We start from the raw sequence: 17,227 nt of genomic DNA on the forward strand, positions 1-17,227 counted from the left end.
GTCTACGAGGAAAATGTGGTGATAGGGAGCCACAAGCAAAACCTTGTTATGATTGGAGATGGGATTAATTTAACGGTGATAACGGGGAGTAGGAGTGTGGGAGACGGGTGGACTACTTATCGCTCTGCAACTTTAGGTACGAGCCATTCTCCTTTATCTCTCTACAGTTTTGTTTGTTTGTGTCATCTTTTTCAATCTCGCATTTGCCTCTCCCCCTAGGAGAGAGGGTACGTACCAGTGCTGGAATGATTGACTCGGGCCAGCAGAGTAGTGGGCCTAAGTTCAAATACCACGGCCGCCCAAGTTCTGGCCAAGCGAAAAAAGTGTTAAAAAAATAAACAAAAAATACAAAGGAAAGGAAAAATATGTTTAAAGTAAAATAAAACAAATACATATAAATGTGGTTAAAAAGTAGTGAAAGAATGGATTTTAAAGAATCAATTTGTTTTGGGCGTATTTTAAAAATAATCCAAAAATAGAGAAAATGCCAAAAATAAGTATGGGTGCGGTTTGTGTAGAGCGGAGGATTTAAACAATCAAAGTAAAGCCCACCTTCAATTAGTGTCGAGAAATGTGGTTTTAATACTATAAATATTTGTGATAGTCTTAAAATATTTTTTCATCTTTAATTATAAAATTTAAAGCTTCAAAGATAGTATAGATCAAGTAGATCTATGAAAACTTAAAAATCTTGAAAATTGAAAGTCCAAGACCGCGTTACAAAATGCACTATTTCCAAAACTTGAATCTATTTTTTATTTTTTCCTAGTGTCGATGCACCTTGATGTCGATTTGAGGATATTTGGATATCAAACAACCTCTTCTAGTGCAATTTTTTAGGTGAGCTCTAATTTGATTGTATAAAGCCTCGGCTCTGTATTTGGTTTAAAAAAAAACACGAGCTCTATATAAACTTTTTCCAATAAATATTCATGGCCAAAATACTTTCTAATTTTTTCCAAAATGGTAGAAAACATAAAGAAATAATATCAATAAATTTCTTATTGTTTTGTATTTTTTATAGTTTTTTATAGTTTTTTTTAAAATCCCCAAATTGGACACATCTCGGGACACTTCGGTGTGGCGAGTCTGAGTTACTTGGACGAGTTCGAGTCAACTCGCCAGAGAACTTTACATTGGTATGTACAGTTTATGCCGAAGTTGAAGATCCCCAAATTCGACACATCTCGGGGATACTCCGGTGTGGTGAGTCTGAGTTACTTGGACGAGTTCGAGTCAACTCGCCAGAGAATTTTACATTGGTATGTGCAGTTTATGCAGAAGGTGAAGATATTTTTTATTTTTTTAACTAGCTGCATTTGCCTTGCACCTCTGTCTCTCGCTGTGCGTGGCCATAGGAGTGAGGGTATGTACAGTGTATACCCTATCTTTGAGGTTTCTGTTGTGCTTGTCGTTCTGTTGCTCTAGGTATGCTTATTTTTTGGCTTCTTCTCTCTCTGGGAGTGTGCAACTTGTGCGCCCCCAACTTGCTACTTTAGATATCTCTTTTATTTATCTATATATATATATATATATAAAAGCAGAATAAATATAGCAGTGTTTTTTTACTCTCTTGGCCTGAGTTATTTGGGTGACCTCGAGTGTGAATGGACTTGGCCGAGTAGTCCATATTATTTAAATTTTTTTAAAAATAAAAAGCAAAAGACTTTATTAAAAATATCTAAAAATCATCTAAATTGAAGGAAGTAATAAATCATTAAAAGGCTGCAGAAGATGGGGAAAAGAATATATAAAGATAGATTATTTAAAATTTTGGTTTATAGCATTAATGCTTCAAAAAAAATAAAAAATTGTATCACGTGGGAAAAAAGTTTTCAAATTATCTGTACTACCACTACGATCTTCTAAGAACATATATCTAAATATTATTTTCTAAGATTTTTTAATATTGTTTACATCTAAATTTTAGTGTTTTGTAAGTTGCCTTGTAACTTGCCGTAATGCGGAGGTTGAGTTTCTCTGCCAAAGTTTGAGTGGACTTTGCTGAGTTACTCGGGCACAGTCTGAGTGGACTTGGCTGAGTCCTGGTACACTGATACATAGAGTTGGCAGATGACTATATAACCTCGGCATATACAGCATCCCATACATGGAGAGTCCAATCAAGCAATGTGGGTGCAATCTTCCTGTAGGTGTGGACCCCATGATATGCAGTGATAATAGGATCGCCGATAAAATGGACGGTCTAAACACTTCGGTTCAACATAAGCCACATAAGTCAGGTTGTAATTCTTCTTAATAATAACATGGAAAATTATCAAAATATATATGAGAAATTAACTATTTAACATTTGACCCATGCCTTTCTGATAAAATTTAAAAATACCCATCAAATACACAGGACCATAGGTTGGAATAGTTGAAAAAGGGTAAACTCGTAAATTGTTGAAAAATTAAGTGAATTTTGATAAATTTTCCTGATAACATTTTTTTTTTTACCAATTCCCTAATAACATTCTAGGAAGATGTAATTGTCCAGTAATATACTTAGGCTGTGAATTATACCAAAATGTTGTTAGGTTGAGAAAGGCAAGATCCCTATCTAATTATTCTGGCCTGAAATGTAACAACTAGGGGTGTTAATTGGGTTGGGTAAACTGGCGAGCTAGACCTGAGTCTCGATCTTGACCTTTTCTTTTGAGGACCCATTGGGTAAGGTCTAAGTCTAGTAGATCCAGAACCGAACTAGTTTTTGGTAAAGCTCAAGCCCAATCGAGTTAGGGGTCGACTAAACTGCAATCTAGATTTACGTGACCTTGACTAGGACATGCCTTTATTTTCCATAACAAAAATTAGGTCGATGAAACAATCTGCAAGTCAGGTCCAGACCTAGACCCGACCGGGTTCAAGTACTCCAACCAATTTATGAGTCAGGCCTCTGCTGGGTTCCGGCCTGAAGACCTAGTCCAAGTCGTAGCCCCTTCAAATTATGTAACGCAATGTGAAAAATGCCTAGTGGGCATATAGCATCCTCCTTCGAGAGCATACTATACTTCAACTCCATCGAGTAAAAGAGAGGTTTTTATATAATTTTTTTTATTTTAGGTTTTGGAATCCAACTAGATGACTATTTCCAAACAAGCAAACAAAATAAAATGGATTGTGGTTTTTTTCAACACCTAGATCATGTCATCCAAAAATAGGAGGTTTTTCTTCATTCTCTTTGACTTTTTATTTTTTTTCTAGCACATACAACATGAGATTTGGATTTTTTTTTTTTTGTGGTTGATTGTAAAGCTCAGCAGGTCATCTCCTCAAAATTTTGGGTCCTTCAAATAATTCTAGCCTGAGATTTACTCGAGGCAGGAAATGGAGAGTATGCTCCAGCGAGAGCAGCATATCTTGTGGCAAATGACCGTTATGAATAAATAATGGAAAAAGTTTATGTAAGGTTGCAACTTTAAAATATAGAACTACGGATGCACCTCAAAAATCTTTCGGAAAAAGTTATTTTAATGTTGAAAAACCCTGTGATTGATCATCTCGACATCGAGATGTATGACTATGAAAAATAAAAAGATTTTGAGTAGCAGAAATAATACATCTTACAACATATTATCTACACCGTCCATTTTCAAGATTTTCATATGTTTATAGATCTACTTGATTATAACCATTTTGTAAATTTAAAATTTTATAATTAGATATAAAAATATATTTTGAAATAATCCTAAAAATATTTTACATTAAAATTATATATTATGATAAAATTTGAAGGCACCTTAGTTGGATTGTTTAAGGTTGCAACCTTATGGAAACCACACCCATAAATAATTCGCTTTTCTTAATGTAAACGTCACATAGGCATAGTCCCCTATAACATGCTTCTGGAACTTGAACTTGTAAAATTGTAATTTCTTGTGATCCTTATATTTTTGTGTTGTTCCTAATAACGCTGAATATTTAGTACTAATAAGAAATTTGGTGCACATTAAAGCATTGAAGTTGTTTGAATATAGTTCTATTTGTTATTTATAAAAGGACATCTATTATAATATGGGATTGTATATAATGAGCACATTTACCTTTGATACAAGGAGGTCACAATTATTTACAATTATTAGATGTGAAATTCGATAGCTTTGGTGTGTGACAAGGTTCGAGAGACTTTTTTTAAAAGTTTGAGTTTGGTCAATGAAATAAATGCAACCATCTAATTTTACATCCAATGGTCATGGGATTAGCCCCCTATGTGTTCCAACTTTAAGATATGACTGCATATAGAAGCAGATCGCGTCAATCCGATTGGTCCCCTCATAGGGTTTTTAGCCCTAATTTTCATAAGGTAATCCTTAGCTATCAAGGCTGGTTTGCTACCATGGCCATGGCGCACAGGGGATACCATGCACTAAGATCATTAGAAGTGCCTCTTCATATAGTTGGTCAAGATCAAACAGTTGTGGGTGGGGCCACAAACGTAGCTCGCCCTTCCACTACGTGATGGGGACAAGTCATACCAATGAACGGTCTAGATGTGATAGGCTCATCTATTCACTTTGAAGTGCCCAACACTCTAGGATTTCTAGTATAAAGCATTGTTTCATAAATCGCTTGTCTGTCTCTAGAATCATCTCTAGGTTGGCAGGACCAAAAGGTTGGCTATTTTGGGCTGTAAACCCTTGTATCATTGAAGAAACCCATTGTTTTTTATTGTTTATTTTAATTGTTTTCGTTAATTATAGCCTTGTCTAAATCCTCCTTGCTCAAACCCAGGTAATTGAACTTGGCAGAGTCAGAGCAGTCTTCTAATTTCTAAGCACTTGCTTATATTGGGTAGGTAATCCAAAATCACCCCAATAGTATTTTTCTCATTGTAAGAGTATTTATGTCCATTGTGAAAACCACTTTTGGTGGAGGTTTTATATGAAACAAAGACCCATATGATCGTTTATTGGTAAATATTATATATATTACCCTTTTTGCTTTGGCAAAAGATCACTTACAGGTGGTCTTATTACAATAACATATACTTCAAAATGAAATCAACATAGCAATAAAACCAAGCTCTAAAAAGTTGATGCCATTGAAATAACTATGCACTATGTTTGAGAATAAAAAAAATAAGATTGCAACAAATAAAATAGAATAGTGCCGGAGATTACTTCAACCGGGCTTATTACACCTCACTCCGAGTCACCACCATCAGATTACTCGGGATCGACGATCTTGCTTTAATCTCAAACCGGAAAAGCAAGTTTAGGTCAAACCACACCAATGAAACATGAACCCCTTTGATCACAAACTCAAACCCTAAGTGAATTCCTTTAGCAACCTAGTTTGAGAGTAATGGATTCTCTTTTTGCTAACCCTAAAAACCCTTAGCCATAAATCCATAGTTGAGAGATAGGAGAGAGAAGAACTCCATAGCCTAATCCCTTAACCCCTTTTCACAATGTGGGAGAGAGAGATCAAACATGACTGAGAGATAGAACGATAAGATGTAGAGATTTAGGATGTAGAGATTTAGGATAGAGACATTCCCTTTTTTATAGGCTTGAACAAGATTAGGGTTTCTTCGGGTTTTCTTTAGTTTGTCTCTTCTTGTAAGATTGAACATGGATCGTTGATCAAGGGTGACTTGTGGTGTGAGAGATCTTAGCAATTAACTTCATAGATGTGCCATCAACATTATGGAAAGTGCATGAACCCTTATACCAATTCCTAAATCATTTTCCCATCAATAGAAAATAAGTTAAATTCATTTTAATTAAATATTGTGCATTTCATAAAATAACACATCTCTACACATATTTTTCATAAAATCTATCAAAAATATATCGAGTCAATATCTACTTCCATATTAAGTCAATATATGCTCAATACATACTCAATCTATAATTTGACTACATGTCACAATTTAATGTTACCAAAACATAATGTCATACGGACCACAAAAATAAACTTTCCATAAAATAGAAAGTAGTCAGAGGTGGGGCGGGGCCACCCATGGGAGGCACATGTGGGCCCCACCTTCTAGAAATACAGTGGGCCCATGTATACAATAGACCCCCATGATTATTTTTTATGCATTTAAAATTAACAAAATAATTTTTAGTGAATATTAAAACATTGTAAAATCAATATCTTTAGTTTTATAAATCTAAAAATTATAAATAAAATATCCAAAGATTCATAAAAATTTAAATAATAATTCTAAAATAATCATTATTGTAAAACAAACACAATTAAATTAATTTGATGGGAAATAGATCCATATGGTTTAAGAATTGAATCACCAATCATGGGGCATTTCACCTTCAACTATGGACTACAGACCACACTTGTTTTATCAAACCGACCTAGTGTTTCCTATGGCCCACAGTCCAAGTAGGGGCTCATTAGTAGGTCACCAAAGTTTGGTTGATGAACTAAAAGATCGCAATCCTAGTTTGTGGATTACAGATCCTCCCTTAGAGACGAGTCTAAGTCACCAAGACCTGATGCGATCATAGCTACATAGCGCATAGAGGGTTCTCTTATACATGCATACGTTTCACCCTAAAAGACAGATTTTTAGCTTTCCCGAACAATCTATCGATATACATACCGTGTGATGAAACATGGATGAGGTTTTGGCCCCCGTCTCTGTAGGCCACCATTACACACAAGGGTCATACAGTCCCTCAGCTCATTCAGCCAAGCATATACTCAGACCTCATCAAGGACTAACCCATGAACCCTCCTTGGTTTGTTCTTTATGCCTAGATAACATAGGTTTTTCCCAACCGGCTGACCTAGATCGTCAAGCACAGTCCGATATCTGCAAACATCGTTTGTATAGTATGGTCCACGAGGGACCACACTCCCACTGAGTTCATGTTTCACTGTATCATTTCATTTTACAAGCACTCATAAAGATTTTAAATGCTACATAAACCCAACATTATAAGCCATTTTGTAGAGAGAAAGTAGATTTATGAGGGAGATTGTATTGGGGTTTGGGGCAAGACCCTAGCTACCATTGTCCCTTACTTTGGGTAGTTGCATTGGTATTTTCCATTGTACGTTGCTTGATAGTTCTTTTTGTTGTAGTAGAAGGGAGATTTAGTTGTTAGCTACCGATTGTAAGGGAACCCCTAGTTTTATTAAATCTTATAATTCTTCCATGATAATGTAATCATTTTCTTGCATGTTGCCCATGGATGTAGCCGATTAGGGTGAACCCCAAATATTTGTGTTATTCCTATTATTAGATTGTGGTTTGTAGTGTTTTGGTATAGTTTAGGATATCCTATTTTATTTCTCTTGATTTTAGTTTACATAAAATATTATTCTTAGGTGTTTGGGTTTCTTGAAATTGATTTCTCAGAGATAGATGAGTTGGTTTCAAGGTATTGGACTTATTGTAATGGGGTTTTTCACTGTAACAAGGTATCCTCGAGGAAGTCTCGATTCTCAACAAGTAGCATTAGAGCTCAAGGGAATTGTAGGAAGTTGGATAATAGATAATTGTAAATATGAAGTAGTGAAATTTGATACAAGGAAAGTTTTTTGGTTTTAAACATAAAAGTTTATAATATGTTGGTATAACAAGGTTTTTATAGAGCACTACAAAGAAAATTCAAAAAACTAGAATGTATGAAAAATTATGATTAGGAAGGTGCTCATTACTATTCGCTAATGTTTAACGAATGGAATTTTGTTTAATATAATAGAAAAAAAAAGCCGAGGATTTATGGGCAAAGCTAAAAAGTTTGCACCAAACAAAGTCCATCACAAATCTAATCCTTTTAAAAAGAAAATTGTATTATTTAAAGATACGTGAAGTTATAAAATATTGGAATACTCGAATGAGTCCAAGAATATAATTGGGCAACTCCAGAGTTTTGGGGTGAAGATGGCTGAGAAAGATAAGATAGTGACATTGCTATATTTGTTACTACCTCCACATAATAGTATTGTTACTGCTTTGAAATCTAATAAGGAAGTATCCATCAAATTAGACTCGGTTTGTAGTGCTTTCCTTACCAATGAACTGCGAAAAAAGCTATCGAGAAAAGCTATTAATAGATACTTTAATGGGTTGGTTTTTCTTTTGGCAAGAGGACTGTCGATGAATGGGGTGGTTCATCAGAAGATTTTTCAAGTAACAAGGCTGATTTTTTATCAAAATCAAAGAGGTCTTATGACAAAGGTTGTTGGCTTTGTAGCAAAACAACTGCATAAAGAAAAGTTGTTGGGAAAAAAAGAGGGTTAGGTCCTCAAAAGATTCAGGTCCGGGAATGAAATAGTAAGGTGAAACCAAAAATGATGCTCAGTAAGTTGAAGAATAGGCATTTAGTTATATTGAAGAACGACATTTAGTTACATTGAAGAATAGTTGTTGATGGTAAGATATAATCCTATGTCCTATCAAAGTTTGATTCTTGATAGTAAAGCCACACATCATTTGTATCAAACCATGGTTTGATGCATATAAGTTATGTGAGGGCGGATTGACAGCAATACGAAACAACTCAATAAGTAAGATGATCAAAGTAGCCTCAATTTGTCTGAGGATGTATAATGAAATATTTTGGACACTTGAAAAATGTAAGGCATTCGTCAGATTTGAAGAACTTGATTTTAATTTTTTCTCTAGATTTGGAATGTTTCAAATTACTGAGCAAGATGGAGTGTTCAAAGTTTCAAAAGATGCTCTAATTATGATGAAAAGAGCTAAAATGCAAATTTATATTAATTATTACGGAGCACAATTGTAAATGAAAAGATAAATTTGGTTTTAAAAAAAGAAGAAACTCCATTAAAGGTTGATTTGGCAAAAAAAAGTCTTGATGGTGCCAAGCGATGTCCAAGTATAGGTAGTGGACAACATGGATAAAGGGAGGGCTTGGGAATTTTTAAAAAAGGATATGAAACCAGGTGCCTCTTACAAATTACCTTTCAACCAATGCTCAAAGTTTGAAGGTATAGCCAATTTAATTAGAGTGTTGTATACAACTCTAGATTTGATTTTAATCATTACCTTGATGTTGTATAAAATTTATGACTTCACTTGTTTATAGTTTTCTTGATTGGTTTATCATTAGTGCAAAAAGAACAGTCTGGAATGGAGTGAAATAGGTAATTCAAAATTGGAGATTTATGGACAAGTATTGCCAAAATTTCAAGCACATTAAAGACTTAATGGAAATGGCTTATGCTAGAGATCTCGGTTGCAAGAGATCAACCACTCCTTGTGGCTGTAGATTTTTAGGAAAAGTTGTATTTGAAGCTTGTATGAAGGCAGTATGGCATCAAGAACTTAATGATGAAAGTGATGCAAAAGGTGAAATTTGAAGGAGAATAATAAATATAAAGGAAGATGATCAAGGTATGTTCATAGAGGTTATTTTGCTAGAGAACTTGCAGCATTGATTATGTGCTCTAGGTTTTTTTTTTAAAAAGAGTAGCCGTATAAAATTGGCAAAATAATGTATGATCTTGTATCAAGGTGGAAATGGTTAGGTAGGAGATCTAAAATCACCCCTGATAGCAATTCTCTCATGATCAAGTGACATTTATAGTTATGGTAAAAACCACTTTTGGTGGGCGCCTTATAAGCCATCTTGTAGAGGGAGAAAGTATATATTGTGAGGGGGTCTCTGGTAAAGGTTGACATTATGGGTTTTGGGCAAAACCCTAGCTATCGTTATGCCATATTTTGGGTAGTTTAAATGGTGTTTTCTAGTTTAGGCTGATCTATGGTAACGCAATTGGCAATGGACGTTGGATTTATGATTATTTTCAGGTAGTAGAAATGAGCATTAGTAGTTCTCTACTGATTGCAAGGAACCTACCCAATCTTGCGTAATGTAATTCTTTCCTTGCCAGTTGCTCGTGGTTGTAGCCCGATTAGAGTGAAGAAGACGTATAGTGTGTTTGTTTGTGTCTGAATTGTAGTCTTTAGTGCATTGTTGTGGTTTTGGGTTTCTTATTTTATTTCACTTGATTTTATTTTATTTTTTTCAAATTTATTACATCAAATATTATTCTTTGGTATTTGGATTTCCTGAATTTAATTTACCGATGATTGGCAAGTTAGTTTCAATGTATTAATTTATTGTAGTGGAGTGTTCATAGTAACAAAGGATAATCGCATCAATCTCGGTTCCTAGTAATTTAGAGTAGGAGGACCTATGGCAATGTCAATTTCATCATGCTTTTTTTTGCAAATTTCTGGTTTCTTTGTTCCTTTCTAAGATGACAAAGTGCAAGTGCCTTATTTATTAACTTCTTAAATTACTACTAAATAATTATGAGTGAAATTATATGGAACGCTTATATTATGCTTCTTTGGGAGCAAATCGCCTATATTCCCTTGGATAAATGACCCACTCTCGAGTATTTTATTGACTTAAAAGTGGAATGTACTTTTGAATGACAGACTAGATGAGTAGTTCGAAAAAAAAAGAAAGTTCTAGTTCTTGTAAACCTAGTTTTAACCATCCAAATATTGGGTGGTCTGTTTCCGCGTGATCTTTTTCAAGCATTTGTAGGGTGCCGGTTCAATGTTTTTTTTGTTTGGAATTAATTCTAAGTCGATATGGCAATATCCCTAAAACTTTGGTTCCTTAAAATCTTGGCGAGGGTTTTTTACATGGGACCAAATATACATTTTGCCCCAACGGGAGCATAAAATCTTTCTAAAGGCATTCTTAATTGGATTGTATGCAATGAGATCCCTTAGGTAGACTGGGTCATTATTATTGACGACTATCTCTTATAAAATTTGATAGCTTGAGTGTATCGTAAAGTTCAATTTTTTTTATAATTTTAAGTTTTGTCAATAAAATAAAATAAAAAATCCCTTTGTTTTTTATTTTTAATTTATATATATAATGAGCTTTAAAAATTAAAAATATTACTCGTAAACAAAATGTTTCATTTTTTTTTTTCCATCTTATAACTTTTTGGACCTTTTGATTATAAATTTTAACATGAAAAAACGCTAAAATGATACTCTACTCAAATTTTTTTTCTTTCAAAACTTTATGTTTCTCTAAAACCATAATTATAAAAAAATTCCACACTATACCTCGTCTCTTTCTCTCTCTAATAATTATGTAGCATATTTTCCCTAAATCTTAATCCCACGCCACCTTTTACTCTCTCTCTCAAAAACTCAGCCGGTTGGCCATAGAGTCTGTGTCCATGTAGAGCTTGGGCTTGGTTAAATCCCATCAATGGTAATGTATTAGTTGCAGGATTCATGGCTGGTGCATTGAGGTTTTCATCGACCAGGCCAGTTCTTTGGAGGAAGTCCTCTAGCGTCACAACCACTCCTGATTTTGAACCAGGGGCTCCATCGGAAGAAGGGTAAGCACCCTCAAAGAACTCGTCAATATTCATGGTGGTCAAGGGTTTTGAGAGGTCACCACCATGGCTCTACAACTCCTCTAGGGAAAGATTGAAGATGGTGCTCTGCCTCGCCAGAGGCTGAAACTTGTGCAATGTCGCCTCATACCCCATTCAAAAAAACTTCAAACCCTAAAATATAGCATTAAAACCAGGTAGAAAAATCAGCATAACCCTAAAATTCTCAAACCATAAAGAAGAACAAATTAAACAAAATAGATAATAAAGATCAATCAAAACCATTAGAAAAAGAAAATAAAAAAACATGAGAAGATTGAATCACCCAAGTGCATTTTCGGTCGATATTTACTGCCATCAGTGAATTTTCCTGTGACCCACTTGTTTTTCTGGCTGTTAATGGTGGTTTCTTGACTTTGCCTCTCGATTATTTCCTTGTAATGCAAATTACCAACCTCCAACATGAGCGAAGAAGGAGAAATAAATCCTAATCAGAGGGCACCACCATTTCTTCAAATGATACTAGAAAATGGCAAAAACTTGCAGAGAAATGGAGTTGAAAAGGAAGACAGAGAGTTTTAGGGTTCTGGAGGAGGGGAGGCTTGGGCCCAAAACCAGAGAGACAGAACTTCGACTGGGTCCTCCTGATGATTACCAGGCCCTCAATTGTCCATCTCCAGTTTCCAAAAATGGCAGTTTTTGTGGAGCAAAAAGTGGTTTCAAGACACTGTAGCATCAAAACTTGTAACTAGTGAGAGAAACCAGAAGCTTTCAGGCCAAGAAACAGGGCTACTTTAGCAAGAACCAGCTTTCTCTCTCTACCAAAAATCACTTCACCAAAAAAATCCAACTTCTCTTCTATCAAAATAGGCCTCTCCATCGATTTTAGTGAGAGAAACAACAAGCCCAAAAATGGAAACACAAAAGAGAGATGACATAGAAGCTATTCTATGCTCATCCTTTGTTCCATCCAATTCAACAAACCAAGTATAGGGAGCTCTGAACGGAGATAATTTTAGAGAGAGAGGAAAAAGTAGCGTGGGATTAAATTTTAGAGTGTTATTTTAATATTTTTTTAAGTAAAAAATTTATAATCAAATAGATTCAAGGGATTATATGATAGGAAAGATTGAAACTTTTTGCTACCAAATAATATTTTCAAGTTAATAGAGAATAAAAGGATATTTTTTTAATTCTTGGGTCTCATTACATATAAAAGTTAAAAATAGGGGATAAAAAGATATTTTTCCTAAAATAAAAGTAGACACCTAATTTTAGGTCCAACGGTCAAAATTAACTGTGACCACGTTGTACCAAAAGTAAATATTCTCTTTGTATACTTTCCCATAATTATTTCTTATTATTTTTTAGACTTATGGACGTTCATTTATTCGATAGTAGAAAGAAAGTATATAGTGAGACCATTTACCTTTGAGACCATTTACCTTTGATACAAGGTGGGTGTGAAATTAGGTGGGTACATTTATTTCATTGACCAAGCTCAAAGTTCAATAAAAATTCTTTTGAACTTTAAGCAGTGATTGAAAAGTCAGCGAGTGGATTCGGACTCATCCGATTCGACTCGGGAACAGGCAGACAGGTGCCGATTTCAGTGAAATATTGGAAATTGCCCGGTTCTAAAGAAGAACCGACGATTCCATGCCATAAATCGCCATGTGACTTCATGGACTTTAAGGTCGGCACACCTCGTCACGTGACTCTCCTCACTTCGCACACGTTATCCTACAAATATATAACATTAACATATTATATATTTTGTTTGCGCTTTTAATACTACTAAGTAGCATATGTCTTGTTAGTTATAAATTTCTTTCTGCAAGTGGAGGGCTTGGGAAGAGAAAGGGGGTTTCTCTTATCAACTATTTTTCTTGTAAATTTTACTTTTCTTGTCAATTTTATTTTTTTGAGGTCAAATTTTTTTCCTATAAATATTTTTCTTGTCAATTTTATTTTTTTGAGGTCCAATTTTTTTCTTATAAATATTTTTCTTGTCAATTTTATTTTTTTGAGGTCAAAATTTTTTCTTATAAAAAAATGAAACGTTTTTTTTATCAATTTCATTTTTTTTCAATTTTTTTTATCATCAAAAAAATGAGAGGTTTTTTTTATCAATTTCTCATATTGTCAAATTTTTTTCTTATCAATAAAATAAAAATTTTCTTATAAAAAAAAATGAAAGGTTCTTATCAATTATTTTTCTTGTCAAATTTCTTTTTTTTGTCAAAAAAAAAATTTTTTTTTCTCAAAAAAAAAAGTAAAAAAAAGTGATTGTCAAAAAAAAAAAAGTTCTTATAAAAAAATAATAATACAACAAGTATTTTTGTCATAAGAAAAAAATGAAAGGTTTTTTTTATCAATTTCGCTTATTGTCAAATATTTTTCTTATCAAAAATATGAAAGGTTTTTTTTATCAATTTTTCTTTTCGTCAAATTTTTTGCTTATCAATAAAATAAAAATTTTCTTATAAAAAAAAATGAAAGGTTCTTATCGATTATTTTTCTTGTCAAATTTTTTTTTTTGGTCAAAAAAATAAAAGGTTTTTATCAAAAAAATAAAGCGTAATGAAAAGTTATTGTCAAAAAAAAAAGTTATATAAAAAAAATAATACCACAAGTATTTTTTGTCAAAAAAAAGGTTATTGCTAAAAAAAAAAAAATGTAATACGACAAACATTTCTTGTAAAAAAATAAAAGGTTTTTGTCAAAAAAACTAAAATGTTCTTATTAAAAAATCATTCTTTATTATAGTCCATGTATGATTATATACTTCATTCATGATAATTCTATGATTTTTATTTTGTGTGATGTAATTTAATGGTTAAAATAAGTTCATACAGAGAAAAAATATCTCAATATTCACATATTGATGAAAAAAAAAAAAATAATAATTTAGTACCCTGATTTCTTATTGGATTCCTAAAAAACAATATTTATAATAAATTTTAATAATTTTTTTATATTTTTTTTACAGCTTAATCCCAACGATTTTGGCCGATTTCTTATCCGGATCGTCGATCCACCGATCCAGATGGATTTTTGAGGTACCCGATCAGGGCCACCGATCCCTTTTTTAAACCACTGGTTATAAATAATTGTGGCCTCCCGATACCAAAAATAAATACTCTCATTATATACGATCCCAAGACTATAACATGATTCCCATATCTCAAACGCTTGGTAATAAGTGCTTTAGACACTGACATTCCATAATTATCACAAAGAATGCTAAAAGTTTACCCATAACTCGATCAATTGCATTGTGGTTTATGATCAGCAGATAGCAAATTATATTAGCAGTTATTTCTATATACTTTCCAATTATGCTTGAAAATTGTTCTCATTTGAATTTATAAGATTTAATAATTTTGATCACATACTGCCAATTCCAGCCTTTTTTTGTGTTTTTTCTACCTTTTTTTCCTATTTTTTTATCTTTTTTCTTGTTTTATTGTAAAATCTCATGTCGACTCCCATTAATTGGGAAAAGGCTTTGATGATAATAAAACTCCATATTGCCTTTGTTTCAATCAACTGCCAGACTTTGGTGAATATCGAAATCGATCTTCGCACCTCAAGCAGAGCTACTAATGCTTCCCTTCTTTGCAATCACAGCTGTGGCAGGTGATGGGTTCCTCGCACGTGACATAACATTTGAGAACACGGCCGGCCCAGAGAAGCATCAAGCAGTAGCCCTCCGGGTTAATGCCGACGTCTCTGCCTTCTACCGTTGTTCTTTCAGAGGCTACCAAGACACCCTTTATGTGCACTCCCTCCGGCAGTTCTACCGAGAATGTGATATATACGGCACGGTGGACTTCATCTTTGGTAATGCTGCTACTGTCTTCCAAGCTTGTAACATCTTCTTAAGGAAGCCCATGAAAGGCCAGTTCAATGTAATCACAGCACAATCTCGAGATGACCCCAATGAAAATACAGGAATCTCGATTCAGAATTGCACAATTGAGGCCGACACCGACTATGAAGGGAGCCAAGGTTCGACTAAGAATTATTTAGGTCGGCCTTGGCGCATTTACTCACAAACAGTTTACATGGAGTCGTACATTGGTGGGCTCATAGACCTGGCGGGCTGGACTAACTGGTCTGGCAACAGGGGGATCGACACACTATACTATGGGGAGTACAACAATGATGGTCCGGGGTCGGCAACCGATAATCGGGTCTCATGGCCTGGTTATCATGTAATGGATTACTCTGACGCGAAGGACTTCACGGTGTCGGAGTTTATCGATGGCAATGAGTGGCTTGACTCGACATCATTTCCATATGATGATGGGGTTTAGTTGAAGTGCATTCGCTACTAGTTTGGGAAATGTGGCTTATTCTCTCTTGTTGTTGTTCTTCTTTTTTTTTTTTTTTTGGGTATAATTAACCGTACAAGAGTTTTGTTTCGTCTTGGGTAGATTAGTGTGGATTTTACGAGAGAAATCGATGGGGTTCAAAGTCTTCATTTAGGTTTTTGGTGGTTTGGGTGCAGTTTGTATAAGGTTGAGGCTCTAAATGATTAGTAGGGCGCATCTTCAAATAGTGCCCAAATATGTTGTTCAGTATAAAAAATCTTTGTGATGATCTGAAAATTTATTTTCATTTCTAATTATAAAATTTAAAGGAAAATATATAATGAGACAATTTACCTTTGGTACAAGATGGTCACAATAAATCTTGACCATTAGATGTAAAATTGGATGGTTGCATTTATTGTTAGGTTTGGTGATAGCCAAATCACCATACCCATATTTTCTTTTAAATATTAAGGCTCTTATTGTAAAACGAAAATGGACTTTCTTAGGAAGCAAGAAAGTGATATCTATATAAGAGACCCAAAGAAGACATAATACCTATCATTTGAGGGTCACCTCTTTGGGGGTTTTGGGAATGGCAGATGGGTCTCCAAGAGAGAGAAACATGACTTTCAAGAGAGACATATCTCATGAGTTTTGAGTTGGTTAAATAACTTTTACTTCTAGAGAGAGAAAATCTCTCGGTTTTTTTCAAGGTTATCTTTCTGGTAGCGGTATTGTGGTGGAAAATAAGATATTGATTGACGACGTTCCTCGGTCGAGAGAGCAAGCTTAGAAAGAAAGACTAGTGATGTTCTTTTACCGATGTTTAGAGATATGTAATAGCTATTGTAATCCAAAATCGTAATTTTCATTGTAATAATGGATTTTGATTTGCCGAGGCCGTGGTTATAGACTTACAGGTAAACCACATAAATTGTGTTGTTGTGGTGTGCTTTTTTATGTTTGATTTATTTCTCGTACTCAATTTATAGTTGTATTCATTTACTTCACATTTGGCCAATTGGGTACATCATCTTATATGGGATCCCAGTATTTGGGATTCCCGGTTCCGCAAGCTAATAATTCCTGAAAACTCTACAATTGGTATCAGAGCACAAGGTGTGTACAGGGCTAAGGCATGCATTAAGAAAAAGATGAATGGTGGAGTTTGATGGGTATATGGTTTAAGGTGGAGAAATATGGAGGCAAAGTGTTTGGAAAAATTCCACAATGGAGGCTAGTGTGAAGAAATCATGAAATCTATCTAATGAATGTTGCCAAGGAACTTATGGTGATTTCTCTATAAAGGATGAGATTGTTGGGTTTTGTGATAGCCAAATCACTATACCCATATTTTGTTCTAAAGATTAAGGATATTATGGTAAAATGAAAATGGACTTTCTTAAGAAGCAAGAAAGTGACATCTATATAAGAGAACCAAAGAAGACATAATACCTATTCTTTTAGGGTTACCCCTTTGAGAATTATGGGAATAGATCTCCAATATGGATATGGGTCTCCAAGAGAGAGAGACATGACATGAGAGAGGCACATTCCCATGAGTTTTGGAATGTTTCACTTTCACTTTT

The 17,227-nt window shown here is 34.2% G+C and overlaps 1 protein-coding gene and 1 long non-coding RNA gene across 2 annotated transcripts; one reads left to right on the top strand and one right to left on the bottom strand.

The window, feature by feature from the left end:
* LOC18423943 (putative pectinesterase/pectinesterase inhibitor 12) lies at positions 1 to 15,809 on the top strand. Its single transcript, XM_006828519.4, has 2 exons — positions 1 to 136; positions 14,950 to 15,809. The coding sequence occupies exons 1-2, from the start codon at positions 49 to 51 to the stop codon at positions 15,636 to 15,638; spliced, it is 777 nt and encodes a 258-aa protein (XP_006828582.3). The 5' UTR covers positions 1 to 48; the 3' UTR covers positions 15,639 to 15,809.
* LOC148778977 (uncharacterized) lies at positions 10,968 to 12,303 on the bottom strand. The gene is made up of 2 exons (XR_016046763.1): positions 11,642 to 12,303; positions 10,968 to 11,490 (listed from the first exon to the last, which is right to left on the bottom strand). It is a non-coding gene; the product is annotated as an uncharacterized LOC148778977 (long non-coding RNA).
* Positions 15,810 to 17,227: the final 1,418 nt, after the last annotated feature.

The sequence above is a fragment of the Amborella trichopoda genome, chromosome 13 (genome assembly GCF_054954075.1).
Source record: "Amborella trichopoda isolate Santa Cruz 75 chromosome 13, AtrichopodaSantaCruz75HAP2 v2.0, whole genome shotgun sequence".
Lineage (NCBI taxonomy): Eukaryota > Viridiplantae > Streptophyta > Magnoliopsida > Amborellales > Amborellaceae > Amborella > Amborella trichopoda.

Bases quoted from the DNA above. Each gene is read 5' to 3' on its own strand.
- LOC18423943 (XM_006828519.4), top strand. From the start codon at position 49: ATGATTGGAGATGGGATTAATTTAACGGTGATAACGGGGAGTAGGAGT. The intron at 137-14,949 runs GTACGAGCCATT...TTGCAATCACAG, and splicing joins TTATCGCTCTGCAACTTTAG to CTGTGGCAGGTGATGGGTTC.